Source organism: Panicum virgatum, chromosome 4N, assembly GCF_016808335.1.
Source record: "Panicum virgatum strain AP13 chromosome 4N, P.virgatum_v5, whole genome shotgun sequence".
In the NCBI taxonomy this organism is placed as follows: Eukaryota; Viridiplantae; Streptophyta; class Magnoliopsida; order Poales; family Poaceae; genus Panicum; species Panicum virgatum.
Genome location: NC_053148.1, coordinates 11,632,249 through 11,647,931, shown reverse-complemented (window position 1 = coordinate 11,647,931; position 15,683 = coordinate 11,632,249). Strand labels below are relative to the sequence as shown.

At 45.6% G+C, this 15,683-nt stretch overlaps 1 protein-coding gene, 1 long non-coding RNA gene and 1 other non-coding gene across 5 annotated transcripts; all 3 read left to right on the top strand.

The window, feature by feature from the left end:
• The first annotated feature begins 5,820 nt into the window (after positions 1–5,820).
• On the top strand, positions 5,821–8,919 carry LOC120669737 (probable glucomannan 4-beta-mannosyltransferase 3). Of its 3 annotated transcripts, none has more exons than XR_005672767.1 (8): positions 5,821–6,175; positions 6,457–6,709; positions 6,976–7,086; positions 7,159–7,295; positions 7,573–7,686; positions 7,865–8,064; positions 8,128–8,336; positions 8,443–8,919. XR_005672767.1 is itself a non-coding variant. In XM_039949573.1 (8 exons), exons 1-8 carry the CDS (start codon positions 5,897–5,899, stop codon positions 8,603–8,605), a joined length of 1,440 nt encoding a protein of 479 aa, XP_039805507.1. In that variant the 5' UTR covers positions 5,821–5,896; the 3' UTR covers positions 8,606–8,919. The 3 variants fall into 3 exon arrangements, 2 of the variants coding, with proteins under 2 accessions (XP_039805507.1, XP_039805506.1); XM_039949573.1 differs by having other exon boundaries at positions 6,976–7,053; positions 7,138–7,295; positions 8,142–8,336; XM_039949572.1 differs by having other exon boundaries at positions 8,142–8,336.
• A 323-nt stretch (positions 8,920–9,242) lies between these two features.
• On the top strand, positions 9,243–13,788 carry LOC120669739. Its single transcript, XR_005672768.1, has 2 exons — positions 9,243–12,701; positions 12,802–13,788. It is a non-coding gene; the product is annotated as an uncharacterized LOC120669739 (long non-coding RNA).
• Positions 11,159–11,262, top strand: LOC120671720. The gene has a single exon (XR_005673811.1). It is a non-coding gene; the product is annotated as a small nucleolar RNA R44/J54/Z268 family (small nucleolar RNA).
• Positions 13,789–15,683: the final 1,895 nt, after the last annotated feature.

The following is a 15,683-nucleotide window of genomic DNA, read 5'->3' as shown; positions in this document are numbered from 1 at the left end:
ATCTCCTTTAGTATGTTCTTTCACTAACCTAATTCAACATGCTTGCCACGGTAGTTAAACGGTGTACTCATCCAACTTCCTTGTTGCTTACCTACATGCATGTGAACATATGCAGAAGCATAGCAAAGGTAAAAAAACTGCCATTCTACTGTATTTGGGGGGACTTCACGGTGACCTGCGCATCCTGCACCTACAACTCTGAAACTGTACCTGGCAGCCTCTGATTTTGACTGCCTTGCCTTCTTTTCCCATCAAGGCTGGTATGAACACAAGAAACTCAATCAGGAAGCTATCAACCTTAACGGACAGGGCTATATCCTACATCCTCCAGATTCCTACACCCACCGGCATTTTTCCTTCCATTGACAATGTTTTGAGCATCATGCACACAGAAATCTGCCATTGAATACAAGTCTCCATATTTTCCTCCTCCCATCTCCGTACCATAACAAGATAGCCAACATTGGTTAAGGTATTTTAGAGTGTGAGGCCAAAAATATTGATTTATTGTTTAAATCCTTTTTTGGAATAAAATAGGGGAATTTATTGATCGCTGTATTTCCTGCTTTAAATCCATTAGAGATCCAAAGGGATAGCACAGTTTCTTTGATCTTTGTCCATTCAAACATAAACACATTGAGTAAAAATGCATTTCTTCTAATTTGCATCTCTAGATTATATTTGTTGACTCAATCCTATAAGGACTTGCTCTAGGTTATGATTTACAGTCTTTCAGGATGGAAAAAAAATTGCAGAGCCTCTTTCTTCTCTGCCTGCAGCTTCATCTTTCAATGATGTGCCATCCCAACATTTAAGCAGCCTAACCCTATCTGCACAACATTCTCCCACTGGCAGTGCGGAGGAAAAAAGGAGCTGTTAAAAAGATGACACAACAAATTTTTCCCAGGCCAAGGCCAATAGCAAAAAGAATTAGCCGATAAATCAAACTTCCTTCTTCAAAAAACAGCACGTCCCCTTGGGAATAAAAACACCTTTTCTTACCATGAAAATTACCACCAAGAATACAAAGAGGTTGTGGGCACGCAATGTGTTTAAATTAGGTTACACTGAGGAAAAAATAGAATTTTCTAAACTTTAACTCCGATCTTCCTATTTCCCTTTTCCCTTTCAGATCTTATAAAATGTACATACTATTTTTACATTTTTTTTTAAACATCTTCTACTACCATGATAACTAACTCTAGGATTACAAAGGAATTATGTGCGCGCAATGCGCGCGCAATCCACTAGTAAATAAGTGTAGGCGCGTAGCTGCTATGTCATACAAGGTTACTTCTTGAAAGTGACGTCTTGCTGTTGTTATATGTGTTGGAGTGATGGATTAGTATGCACTATACGTATATACCCCAACAAAGTAGCATCGCACATGAGTCAGTAACTATCATTACCCATAAACCATCGAATCGGTAAAAATATTCTATTATCTTATTATTTGCCAACAAACGGAGCCTCCAGGTTCGCTATCAAAGCCTAAAAATTCCCATGTTAATCGGAGAAACAAACGGAACCTCCACGTTCGCTCTCAAGGCCTAAAAATTCTCACATTAATCGAAAAAATAAGAGAAATTAAAATTACCCACCATTACCATTACGAAAAAATTAGCCTAAAATACTCATATACATATTTATAAATTACCCACCACTGCCATTAAAATATATTTCTATTTATAAATATAAATCTATCCATCATTTTGCATATCAAGCTACATATCGTGTATACCTATAGGATACTAGCTACACAAACAATTAACATATTTTACCACATATATATCATATTATATTACCAAAATCCCAAATGCAGTTTTACGATTATATTATTATTCGTCAAAATAAATAAGATAATTTAAGACTTTCACTATATTAAACTACCATCCTCCGAAGGTTTGTTGCCGACATTGCTGCAAGATACTACCACACCTCACAATTAACACCACAAGCTCAAAAAAATTAGGGTTTTTTTTATTGGTGCCACTGTAATTTTCGAAGTTCTGAGATATGCCATTACAATTCACGTATTTTGAATCGTGCCATTACAATTCTTCTCTTCTTTGAACCGTGCCATTTTATACGTCTTTGATGTTCTTGGACCCACTCGCAGACCCCTGTATTTTCGTATGGTCCAAAATACCCGTGCTACTTCTCTCTCTCCCCTCACTGACGTGTGGGGCCTACACATCAGCTTCTCCTTCAACCTCACCTCCACCGCGTTGCTGCCCCGCGCACGAGAGAGAGAGAGAGAGGAGGAGATGGAGACGAGACGCCGCCACCGTCGGGATTCACCGCGCCTGGCCGGATGCCGCCGCCGCGCCCCTCTTCTGCCGCCGGTGCCGGGAGGCCATCGCGGACGGCGAAGCCCCGCCGGAGGAGCTCGCTCGAATCCTCCGCGCCGGCCTCTGCCACCCCTGCACAGGCCTCCGCCGCCCTCGAGCCCGCGCGCCTTCGCCTCGCCCTGGCCGCCGTCGTGGGCCTCGCCATGGCCGCCGCCGCGGGCCTTCGCCGCGCCATGGCCGCCGTCGCGGGCCTCCGTCCCGCCATAGCCTCCGCGCGTCGCGCCTCCGCATCGCCATGGCCGCCGCGCCGCCAGAGTCGAGCCGAGACGCGCCACCTCTGCTCCGGAGCAGAGGATTTCACGTCGCTGCGGCCGGTTCCCCTGAGTGCACGGCCGCGGTGCTCGCCCCGGCCCCGCCCTCTCCCAGCCGAGCAGAGTAGAGGCGCGAGGCCCCGCGCGGGCCTCCGCCTCCGCCACGACCTGGATCCATCGAGGGAGGTAGGGTGGACGGGCGGAGGAGGAGCGGCCTGGGTGCCGTGCGGAGGGGCTCACGGGCGGAGGGGCGGCCGCGAGGAGCGGGGGCCATCTTGCCGCTGGTCACCTCCGCCTCGTCCTCGCCCGAATCGAGCCGAGGAGCCTCGCCGCGAGTAGGGGCTCGAGCAGAACCGAGGAGCCCCGCCGGTGCGCACAGGGTCAGGCGAGGCAGCAGCAGAGGCGAGCCCGCACGAGGGCCAGGCAAGGCCGGCGGCGGCAGGGGAGGAGCTTGCCCGGTGGGGGAGCAAGCCGGCGGCGGCGGCATGGGGGAGGAGCTCGCCCGGTGTGGGAGCAACGCGGTGGAGGTGAGGTTGAAGGAGAAGCTGACGTGTGGGCCCCACACGTTAGTGAGGGAAGGGAGAGAAGTAGCAGGGGTATTTTGGACCATACGAAAATACACGGGTCTGCAAGTGGGTCCAAGAGCATCAAAGACGTATAAAATGGCACGGTTCAAAGAAGAAAAGAATTGTAATGGCACGATTCAAAATACGTGAATTGTAATGGCATATCTCAGAACTTCGAAAATTACAGTGGCACCAATCAAAAAAACCTAAAAAATTAACACCATAAGCATATCAGGAACCAGGACAATATCGATCAGGTCATGATTGGTATAGTAAGCCCATCAGGCTTGAACATGAATCGCCATATTTGCTCTCAAGGCTTAAAAATTCCCACGTTAATCGAAGAAAAATAGAAAAATAAAAATTACCCACCACTACCATTACGATAAAAATTAACCTAAAATACCCATGTGCCTAATTAAAAATCACCTACCAATGCCACTATGAAATTTTAAATATAAAATACCATTTAGCTATGTATCAATTGCAAACATATACTATTAATAAAAACTAAAGCTAACAACAATCAATCAAAATAAAAAAAATAAGAATAATTATATGCATAATATTATTAAAGCTCAACAAATCAAATTGTCAGTATAGATAGATCATATTTGAATTATTTTAATAATAATAAGACATAATTTATGATAATGAATAGGGTGATGGATGGTAACAAATAGTACGATCTTTAAAATAGTAAAAATACAACAACATGCAAATTTTTAAATTTTCAATACTAGCCACGCAAATGCGCGGGTCATACGCCTAGTTATTTTATTATTTGGCCAACAAACGGAGCCTCCACGTTTACTTTCAAGGCTTAGAAATTCCCACGTTAATCGGAGAAAAATAGAAAAAAATAAAAAATACCCACCACTGCCATTATAATAAAAATTAGCCTAAAATACCCATGTGCCTAATTAAAAATCATCCACCAATGTCATTATGGAAAATTAAATATAAAATATCATTTAGCTATGTATCAGTTACAAACATATACTATTAATAAAAAATAAAGCTAACAACAATCAATCAAAATATAATGAAAATAAGAATAATTATATGCATAATATTATTAAAGCTCAACAAATCAAATTGTTATTATAGGTAGATCATATTTGAATTGTTTTAACCAACAATAAGACATAATTTACGATAATGAATAGGATGAGCCATGGTAAAAAATAGTATAATTTTTAAGTAAGGATACAACAATATGCAAATTTTAAATTTTCAATACTAGCCGCGCAAATGCGCGGGCTATACGCCTAGTTTATAATCAACCATCAGTCGATGATTTGAGTTTTTCCAACAGGACTATCATCTGTCGGTATATATATATTTGTATAATTGTATTCAAGTTTGAGGATCTGTCGATATAAGTTATTTTGGACATCTATCTGTCTGTCAGGAAAGATGTGATTCAGTGATGGTAGGCGTCTTGCTATGGTGTGGTATTATCAACTATTATTATATTTTAGTAAAAAATTATTACTCTATTTATACTAGTTAAACTTTTCTAACTTTAATCAATTTTGTAGGTAAAAGCATCGACATCTGCAACATCAAATTAGTTTATTTTGTCCCAATATGAAATATGTCCTGCTAGTGCATTTATTTGGTCACAAATTACAGAGAATTATAATTTAACGATCATTTAAAGATGACATTTTAGACAACCAAATCAAGCAGAGAACATGGTTTCCCTTGTCCAAAACTTATCATGGAGACAGGACATTTGAAAAACTTGTTTGAAAGATCTCCTGTCATGAAAGTTTGGCAAAACTAGTATTGGACAAACGAAAAAGATATGTCAAACTTACATAGGAAGATCTTGTCTACGTTCTAAAGAAAATGCTATAAGTAAGAACATGGTGTGTACAATTCCAGAAGATAACCTTATCTGCAAGATGAACAAGGAACCTTTGCAGTATGGTTCTCAGAGAATTCGTGCCGTTCTAGCATGATAGCATAAAGAAACTGCCGGCGGACTGGGAGTCCCATCAAACACGTTCGTCGCCTCATGCATCTCAGCATCTGCACGGCACGGACGCGCCCGATTGAACCGTGCCGGCGCGCGATCCAAACTATCCAAGTGGAGAGAGGTGCCAGGTGTGCTGTGTGCAGTGGTGGCTTCGAGCTGCCTGTCCTGTAGCGGTGCACGAGTAACACGACGAGAGGGCATCCAAAACCGGGGGCAGGCAGGACAGCCCTCACCGCGGCCGGCGCATGCGCATCCACTATTCGTTGCCGGCGGTGGGCGCGGCCACGACGGCGACGGCGACACATCGGCGGGCGGCAGCCAAGCGAACCGCAACGAGCGTGCGAATCCCTCCCCGCGCCCATCTCCTCGCATTTGGCATCTCCCCTTGGGCTGGTGATGGGCCAGCCAGCGAGCTCTCTCGCTCGTTGCGAGAGTGACAGGTGGGCCGTGGGTATAGTGTGGCCCACCGAACAGTATACGTGATGCCCAGTAGCCCACCGCAACGTGATTCGCAGCGGATGAGGCAGGCGCTGACACGTGGAGCCCGGTGTCCGGTGACCCACATGACAGCGACTCTAGCTGTGGTGAAGCCAGCGGATCAACCAGACAATCGGAGCGGCTGCCTCGTGAGCTCTACTAGTACTCGACCGCGGTCCACTGGCCTCCCCGCACCGACGAGACCAGCGGAAAAGCAACGCCCCGTCCGTCCCGCCCCAAAAGTTGCGCGCAGCACGAGCGGGAATGGCCGGCGCAGCGGCGGTGGCCTCCTTGGCCGCGGTGGCGGCGGGGTGGCTCGACCTCGACGGGCCGACGGCGACGGCGACCCTGCGCCGGTGGTGGCCGTCGTCGTCGTCGTCGGGCGGTGGCCGCGTGTTCGCCGCCGGGCCGTCGTCCCCGCTGCAGGTTTGGGCACATATGCAGGTGTACAAGCTTTCCATCGGCGCAGCGTGCGGGCTGGCATGGCCGTCGGATAGGGTCATTGTACAGGTTCTCGACGATTCCACCGATCCAACGGTCAAGGTAAGTTTGAATCATCTCGCCCTTGTACATGTCCTGACTCATTGAGTCCTGATGACTCTGTCAAGAGTGCAAGTGCATTATTAGAACTGCAGTGACAGCAATGAGTTCAAGTAGCCACCATATGGTGGCTACTTGAATTAGTTACCAGTTTTGAGTGCGAGCAATCACTGCACGCATTAGGTTGACCCATTTCGACGAACTACTATGCACTAGCATTACTGAATTTTGCCGGTGCCTCCGTCCTCAAAGACGATGTCACAGATGATGTGTGTTCTCGACAGGATCTAGTGGAGCTTGAGTGCAAGTTTTGGGCTAACAAAGGTAAAAACGTGAAGTATGAGGTGAGGAACAATCGGAAAGGGTACAAGGCTGGTGCACTGAAGCAAGGGATGCTGTATGACTATGTTCAGCAGTGTGACTTTGTCGCCGTGTTTGATGCGGATTTCCAACCGGAACCTGACTTCCTCATAAGGACCGTCCCGTATCTTGTGCATGATCCACGAGTTGCACTTGTTCAGGCACGATGGGAGTTTGGTAAGCATGGAAACCACAGGCTCTATAATGAACTTTAGCTTGATTTATCAACCAACATAACTACCAAATGACCGGTAACTTACATCGTCACTGAAAATGTAGTTGGCAGACACTCACACCTCTGTTAAAGTACGAAAAGGAAAACATGCTGAGCATAACAGAAATTTTGCCCCTTTTTATGTGCTGCGTAGACTGTATCTGTCTGATGCATCTCTTGTTCCAATTGACAGGAGCTTGCTGACTGGCATTTCGGGACGGTTTTGCAGTTAATCCCAATGAATTCCTGATGACAAGGATACAAAAGATGACATTAGATTATCACTTCAAAGTAGAGCAGGAAGCAGGTTCATCCATGTTTGCCTTCTTTGGTTTTAACGGTATAACAGGCAAATCTCTCAGTCAGAATTTAATCCTTTGTAATTCTGTAGGATTAACATATTTAACTTCAGGAACTGCTGGTGTCTGGCAAATTTCTTCCGTCAAGGAAGCCGGGGGCTGGGAGGATCGAACCACAGTGGAAGACATGGATTTAGCCGTCAGAGTAGGTCTTAAAGGATGGAAATTCATCTACGTCGGAGATGTTAAGGTAAGTTTCTTTTTTTGAGGGGGTTTGTTAAGGTAAGTTAAAGTACTAATGTGCTTATTGGATTCGGTTCTTTAGTTAAATTAAACCTTTTCATTACAACTCTACTTTAGATTTAGAATACACATTAAAATATACAATACGAAAAAGAAATTACAGCAAAAGGCAACATGATAAAATGCTGAATGTGATTAATGCAGTATATTTAAGAAATGCCGGATCTGCAATTATATTTTTACATGTGACGTGACTTGCGAGGAACTTACTGTTGCAATCATAGGTCAAAAGTGAACTGCCAAGCAATCTGAAGGCATATCGCCGTCAACAGCATCGGTGGACGTGTGGGGCAGCAAATTTATTCCGCAAGACAGGAAGAGAGATTATGCTGACTAAGGTAAATTTTCTTAGAGTAAGGTGATTTCTTGTCTGGTAAGCATGAGTTATAAAGCCCTCTAAATAGCGTGAGTATCAATTTTATACTCTGTTTGTGTTGGGGAGCCGGCCATTGCGTTTCTGTCAGTTTCACTTGTGATATTTATCTGATGACTGATGTCCTCTAAATCCTGGAGCAGGAGGCTTCATTTGGGAGGAACCTTTATTTGATCTACAGCTTCTTTTTCATCAGGAAGGTTGTTGCCCATGTAGTACCTTTCATGCTCTACTGTGTAGTAATCCCATTGTCCGTCCTGATTCCTGAAGTCAGAGTCCCTGTATGGGGGGTGGTTTATATCCCAACAGCAATAACACTTCTATATGCCATCAGAAATCCTAGGTTCGTATCGTCAAGATCTATTTATCTCACACCAGATAGGATTTGCGCTAATATTTCGAACAGCCTTTTGCTTTCAGTTCTATCCACTTCATACCGTTCTGGATCCTCTTTGAGAATGTTATGTCTTTCCACCGGACGAAGGCGACATTCATCGGTTTGCTTGAGCTCGGGAGTGTAAACGAGTGGGTTGTCACAGAGAAGCTTGGTAATTCAAGCTGCACCAAGCCTGCCCCGCAGATACTTGAAAAGCCTCCCTGCAGGTGCTGGGACAGGTAGCATGAGCTAGTGAGCTACGTGTGTGTGGTTCCTGAGAAATTTCATCAAGTCTTTGCTTTAAACTGACTCTAATTTGTGGAGTGTTTTCATGCTCCTTTGCAGATGCACCATATCAGAGATTTTGGTTGCAATCTTCCTTTTCTTCTGTGCGACCTACAACTTGGTTCATGGAAGCGATTTCTATTTCGTTTACATATATCTACAGGCTATAACATTTCTTATTGTTGGCACCGGATTCTGCGGAACATCCAGATCCAACTCATAGCGCTATCTACAACAGTTAGACTGATCCAAACGGAGGAAATTGTTCAAGTTAGATCATGAACTCGTGATGACTATTAACCTCATTGCACTGTCAGGCATACTGTGAAAGCAACGGATGCCTCTATCTATCTCTCCTCCATCTTCTATCTTCTTTTTTCTGGAAAAAGGATTGCAGGAATAATGTACTACATAGTATGTAGCTTGTGATCTTCACACTTCTAGTCTTTTCACTATTTATTTCGAATCCAGACTCTAATTTTCATGACAAGGCTGAAGTTTTGAAATGAGTAACGTTGACAACAGTCATTTGTAGTGTTGTGATATCTTGTCATATTACGCATGATGGCAATAGCATGATACGAAATATGAAATGTTGAATACGTTTGGGTCTTTTTTTTTTTTTGACTTTGAATACGTTTGGGTCTGTACTCTGTAGTGTAGGCGCAAACTGCAAACGAAACATTGGTTTGGGCTTTGGGTCCCGCCTGCTCTTTTCCTATGAGTTTTTATACTGGGCCGCAAAGCCCAAACCAGCTCATCACTCGTGCAACTGCAACATACTCACAGTATAGGGTTCAAAAAAAAAAACTCACAGTATAGAAGAGAACCCAACCCCTCTCTCTCTCTCAAAAAAAAAAAAAAAAGGAGAAGAGAACCCAACCGCCCCTGCCTCAACGTGGGTGATCTTGCTCTTGCTCCTCTCCCCATCTCTCCCAGTCCTCGTTGAAGCCGCCGCTCTCCCCCTTCAAAACCCTAGCCCTAGCTACTTGCTAGAACCGCCATCACGCATTCACGCCCTCCATCGGATCCGGGAGCCATAGCTTCGGGAAGATTTAACTCTGTAGCCGAAATCCCACCGCACCGCCCTCATGGATCCATCACCAAGCCGCCACATCTCTACACCTCGCCACCGGAGCAAGAGGAACCGAATGGCGAGGAGCCAGACAAATCTGCGGCGATCTTAACTGCCGATACGGATCGGCGGCACGAGAATCTCCGATGCCAACCTCAGTTCGTTAGACCCTGCCTTTTTCCTCTTTGCTCCTTGTGTCTTCCGCTTTTCCTTTTTTTTTTTGCGGATTCGGTAGCGTGCCCCTTGATGTTGTTATACTGCGAGAGATCACTCGGTTTTTGTGTGGATCGTTGATGGTTTGAGGCCCCTGAATCTATGAAGTTAGGGTTTCAGCCTGATTTCTGAACTGAGTACTTGATTAGTTTTTTTTTCTCTCATGGGGGATATTCTGATCTGCCAGCCTAATGATTAGCATTGTTTGCACAAGAACGGAGATCTGATTCAGCTTCCTCGTCGAAGCCCGCTTGACTGCTGTGGTGGTTCATGGCAGGTAGGCAAGCTAGACCTCGGCTCGTTGACAGCAGTACTACTCCCACTGATGTGTTATGTTTCTGCACATGCGGACATAGCACGGCGAAGATGGGGTGGATCTGTTCGGCTCGTTGACACACACACACACATGCATACATACATATATACATATCTCCTCTGCTGCTCTTCTGCAATTCCACTGAGCAGGGCAGCAGGCTGAGTGGGCTCCGAGGAATGCGTGTGTAGATGCAAAAGTTATGAAGGCAGCAGATTGGAAGAATGCCCTTGTGTTAACTTGTTTAGCGAGTTCATCACTAATGCAAAAGTTGTTTTGATTTTGAAGTACTGCAATGAAGCTGTGCTGCTTTTGATTTGTTTGGTGTCGTGCTAATTGTTTTGTGATATCTTACTGGACTGATATTTGAGTTGTAAACTTGCAATGTTTCACCCTATGGGCAACATAGGCAGATAACTAGAAGCAAAGGCAATTGCATCTGTGGTGCTCCTGATTCATAGGGGCTCAATGGCATGGTGACTCTGTCTATGGGAATCTCTGATGCTAAGCTAATTCCAGTAATATAGCTTATGGAGTGTATGAGTTTGATTACTGTTGCACCATGCTAGTAATAGGTGTAGGCCTCTTTTATCAGATAATGCAATTTTTTCTTTATTTAACTTCTAGACCTCTTATTTTGGTTTGTTCTTATAATAGTTTCTGATCTCTTGTTGCAAGATAAGATATAAGTTTTTGCAATGTGGATTACCACGATCTGTCAACTTGGGGAACAGATATCTACATCCATGTCCTAGGAAGCTTCATATTACCTGTGCTGGATCATGTTATACTCACTCTGTTCTAAATATTCAAACTGATTCATAAATGTTTAATCACCTCTGGTTCTCATTCTCAAAGCAGGCTAAGTAGACTCTAGGAAATGTTTTATTGATGCAAACATTACAAAAGGTTTGGCAGATTGGAAAAATGCCTCTACTAGATTATAGTTACCGATTTAACAAGTTCTTGGTTGCTACAAACTTGTTTCTGTGATACTTGTTACTCTCACTGTGCTCACAACAAGGCTAATTTGCTTTGTATTTTGACTGGTACTTTTCTTTTTGATTTGCCACATGGGCTGAAAATGAGCTTGGATGGTTATTCTCTGGAATATGGCTGTCTAATTGTGGCAGTATGCAAGTTGCATAGTAGATCATTTCTCTACACAAGAAAGCCTGGCAGATGATGATAAGAAATACAAAGACATCTGCAGTGCTCCTGATTTAAATTCAGGACACAATAGCATGATGACTCCGTCTAGGGGAATCTCTGATGCTGATCTATGTTTTGGTGCCTTATTTGCTTGCAAGCTTCTGTATTTTTGTATGGCTTCAAGTGCTCATTGGAGGAATCATGACTGGTTTGCTATTTGCAATATTTCACCATTTCAAATTTGTTGGTGATGAGAAGACAAGTTCTTTTTTAATGTTACTGGTGATACAATTGCTCTATGTGGCATCAACTAGATTAGAATATGAAAGCTTCTTATGAAGCTGTGGGTCAATTTACTACTCTTTCAAAACTTTTAGCATCTTTTATATCCGAGATTGATTTGGATCACCAAGGATACCATGATATGTCTGTTATAGTTTAATAATCGAATTGTTTGCGGTAAGAATAGAGATCTGAATGCGCATCTACATTGTATCCTGCCTTGTTGCTGTGGTGGATCATTAGTGGTGCAGTAGTTAACCAGTCATACATATTCCCTCTGTATCACTATATGTTTTTTTTACTTGGATCATGTCTGGCTTTGGGTTATGTTTGAGCATTCCTCAGTGATTTGCACCTAATCTGAGTCTTTGTATTATTTTGTTTTTCTTTTTGCATTATGATAATATGTAAGGATTAGATAGGTGGAAGCTTTTTAAACCATACTGTTTAAACATGTTCTAGAAATTGCTATATTGGAAGCCTGCAGTTTGCATTGTACATATATTCCAGTTTCAATGTTTGTTCATGGGTCATAGTGATTGCCAGCCTGATGATTACCTCTACACTAATAGTGGAGATGGGAATACACTTGATCATCGAAGCTGGCTTGGCCTCTGTGGTGGATCATATACTCCCTCTGTTCCAAATATATAAGTTAATCCAGCCAACATACCTCAGTCTGATTTTCTTCCACCAAGCTGGCCGAGTTGGCTCTGGTTAAGATGTGTGTAGACAAAAAGAAATATGAAGGCTTTGGCAGGCACGTATGTGGTGTATACTACCAGTTCATTTGGAAGATTATTTGTGCAGAACTGCCATGCATAGTCCCTTCAAAATGTTCTGATTTTGAGTTTATTATTGGTGCATGATGTACCAGCCTGATGATTACAGGTAATTTCCATTAAGAATGAATATCTGAAATTCTGAATGCACCTCTCCTCTTGAAGGCTGCTTAGCCCCTCTGGTTGATGGTCTGCTGCTGCTGTTGCTACTATAACCAGAAGGGACTCAAGTCTTCATACCCGAGAATGTATTGAGTTTTACCACCGCTTTAGGTGTTACTTTGTTACCAAATTTAATAGCTATTTATATTTTTGGATGAATATTTGATGCTATTAAATTTGGTAATACCCAAAGAGGTGGTAACACTGGATACATTCTGTGTGTGTGAAATCAACCAAGCTGGCTAAGTGGGCTCCTTGGAATGCCATGTAGACTCAATGGTGTTATGAAGGCTAGGCAAATATAAGAATGCTCTTATTGAACAATTTTGGTTTATAACAAGTAATTTCTCTCTATAAGCTTGGTGGTTCTCTTCCATTTTCCAAACAGCTTTTCTAAAACTGCATTGCAATTAACTCTTTCTGTTTTTTTCCCTTTCGAGATTTGGAGCTTTTGTTCAATTTGTGATCCATCTGACCAGCTGTTGGAATTATGAAGATTTTCAGGATCTGGTTCTAATTTATATGCCACTTAGAATTTGTTGAAGTGAACCAGGGAATCAGTGATGTGGGATGACAACTTAGTCAGGTGATCTGCTTTGATGAGAACTAAACCTAAAGTGATGACCATTTATTTATAGATGGGTGGATACTTGTTAAATTATGGGTGTAGCTAGGCCTAGTATAACCAAGTTATGCGGGCGGTGTTTTATAGTGCTAGAGCAAATGCTTTATAATGCATGCTAAGTGTAAATTTTGCCTAATTTGCTTGCTGTATGGTACCGCACCTCCTGAAATTGGGCACAAGCTCTGCTGCTGATGTTCTAGAAACTGGCATACATGTGTCCTTTCCTGCAATGAGAATGTGGATCTGGATCCGCTTGTTCGCTGGCCTCTGGTGTATCATATATTTCATCTAATCATAATTTTAAGTATGTACATCCATCCATGCATAAATGTCAGTCTGATTTTGTCACCAGGCTGTCTAAAGTGGTCTACGACAAGAGTTTGTAGATTAACAAAATGAAGGCTTTGGCATGTGCATAACATGTCCCTCTAGTACCATTGCATAATGTTCTCGAAGGAAGATAATTTCACTACCACAAGTCCATATTTCAGCTTGTAGAAATGCTGATGTGTAGTGCCTTGAAAAAAAGTTCTAAATCTGTTTCATTTGTAAGTGTCCCAATGGTTTTTCTTTTTTGTTATGGGGCAGGCATTCTTGTATACCAGCCTGATGATTATGATGTTTGCATTAAGAACGGAGATCAGAATGCACTTCTCTCCTGCGTGTTTGAGAAAAAAAAAGCTACTGCCTTCTTGGCCCTTGGCTCTTTCTGTCTCTCGTCTCTTGCTGCTGCTGCTGCTGGCTACCTGCCTGTGTGTGTGTGGATGTGTGTGATTCTTCATCAAACAAGGTGGCCAAGTGAGCTCCGAGGAATGTCTATGTAGATGCAAAGATTATGAAGACTTGACAGATGCCAAGAATGCCCCCCAATTTTCTTTATAGTCTTTGGCTTTCACTGTTCTTTTTTTGGTGGTCCTATTTGGCAATTGCTTTTTTTTTCTTAACTGCAACCTGATTGACTTCAGTTTTTGTGATTTCTTTTTGGGTTATTAAGCAAATGAGCCATTCATGCTATCATCCCTCAACCCAGCTGGTGGTTGGTTGGTAATTCGAGACCGAGATAGTTAATGGAAGTGAACAAGCAATATGGAATGACAGTTGTCAAATACTTTGTTGTGCCATTGGAAAGGTTCTTTAACTTGTTTAGTTGTGAGCATATAGAAGAAGAGGCAATTCCCTACACGCCATTAAAAAAGTTTCCAATTCCAATCACACCACTAGAAAAATTCTTGCTCCCAACCAACCATCAACTCAACTTTGTTTGGACTCACGTGCCACTTCCGTTAGATTTTGGTGGAACGGCAGCTAACGGTAGCTTAAAATGTCTCTTTTGCCCCTCACATTGTCTTCTTCCTCAATGGGCTCGGCGATGAAAGGGGTGGTGGCGCGCCCATCTGCGCTCCAGTAGCGATTGAACTCTGGGGGAGCGTTAGGGAGATGAGACCTACCCTTCCAAGGCTTCGGTTGGGGAGGAGGCGACTGGATTGGGGGTCCCCCGCGGAACTGTTGCTCCGGCGGCAGCGATTGGCGGTGGAGGTGGCGTTCCGGTGAGGGGGAGTGGCGGTGGCCGGGCCTAAGAGCTTCCTAGGAAGTGGGGGAGCTCCTGGGCGGGTCAGCTCGGGCAGAGAGAGGGCGGAAGTGGGGGCTTCGCGGCGAGCAGGCCACGGCGGCGGTAATGGTAGGCGGCGGCCGGCTTACTGGATAGGGGAGCTCGGCTTGGGGGCTCTTCTGGGCGCGAGAGTGGGGAGTGAGGGGTGAGGAGGCTTTCTGCGACGCAAATGAGGGGGGAATAGCCGGGCATAGGGCGTCGCAGCGGTGGCCTGGGCCCGAGCGCGGCGGGCAGGGCTCGCCGGCTTGGCCGGCGCCTGGCGCCCATCTGCTCTGCTCCTCGTCGCCGCCCTCGCACTGCGGCTGCAGCTTTGGCCGGCGAGGCGCGCGCGGGCGAACTGCGGCTCCGGCTGGCGAGGCGGGCGGGGGCAGGCTGCAGCTCCGGCCGACGGCGCTAAGGCGGCGGCCATGGCGTGGCCTAGCGGCGCGCAGGAGGCGGGACCGCGAGCACCTTTGAGAGCTCAAGGCGCGGCTGCTGCCTGTCGGTCGGTTCGACCCGCGGCTCCAGCGCGCGCTGCTGCAGCACAGCGTGTTTCGATGCGAAGCTTGGGGACCCGGACGTGGGTGACAGCTGCGCGGCCGTGGTGCTCGTGCTGGTGCGCTTCAAGTGGGGCTGGTCCTGATGGGCCCAGCCGTCGCTGGTGGTGTCCGCGTCCGACTTGCCCGCGCCGCTGCGCGTGCTCAACTGGCTGCTGGCCGCCATCTGAAGCCCGCTGGTGGACGAGCTCCACGCGCGCGGCGAGCTCCCACGGGTCGTCGCGCTGCTCTACGCGCTCGACCCCCGCGTCCGCACCCTCGCGCTCGAGTTCGCACTCTGCGTCGCCACAAGGAGGTCGTGGACGCGCTGCTCGCCGTGGGGCTCGTCAAGCGCCTCCTCTTGGCTTGCCTCTTGGGGTGGTGCTGCGAGGACGACGGCGCCGCGACGCTGGCCTCGGAGCGGCTGTTCGTGAGCGCGGTGGTTCGGTTCACGGTGCAGGTGGAGGTGGGCGAGGGGCTGAGCCCGCAGGAGAAGCGCGAGGCGAAGCTGGAGATGCCAGTCGCCAGGGGAGCGGGCAGAAGCGAGTAATGGCAGAAGCGAGCATGGGAGAG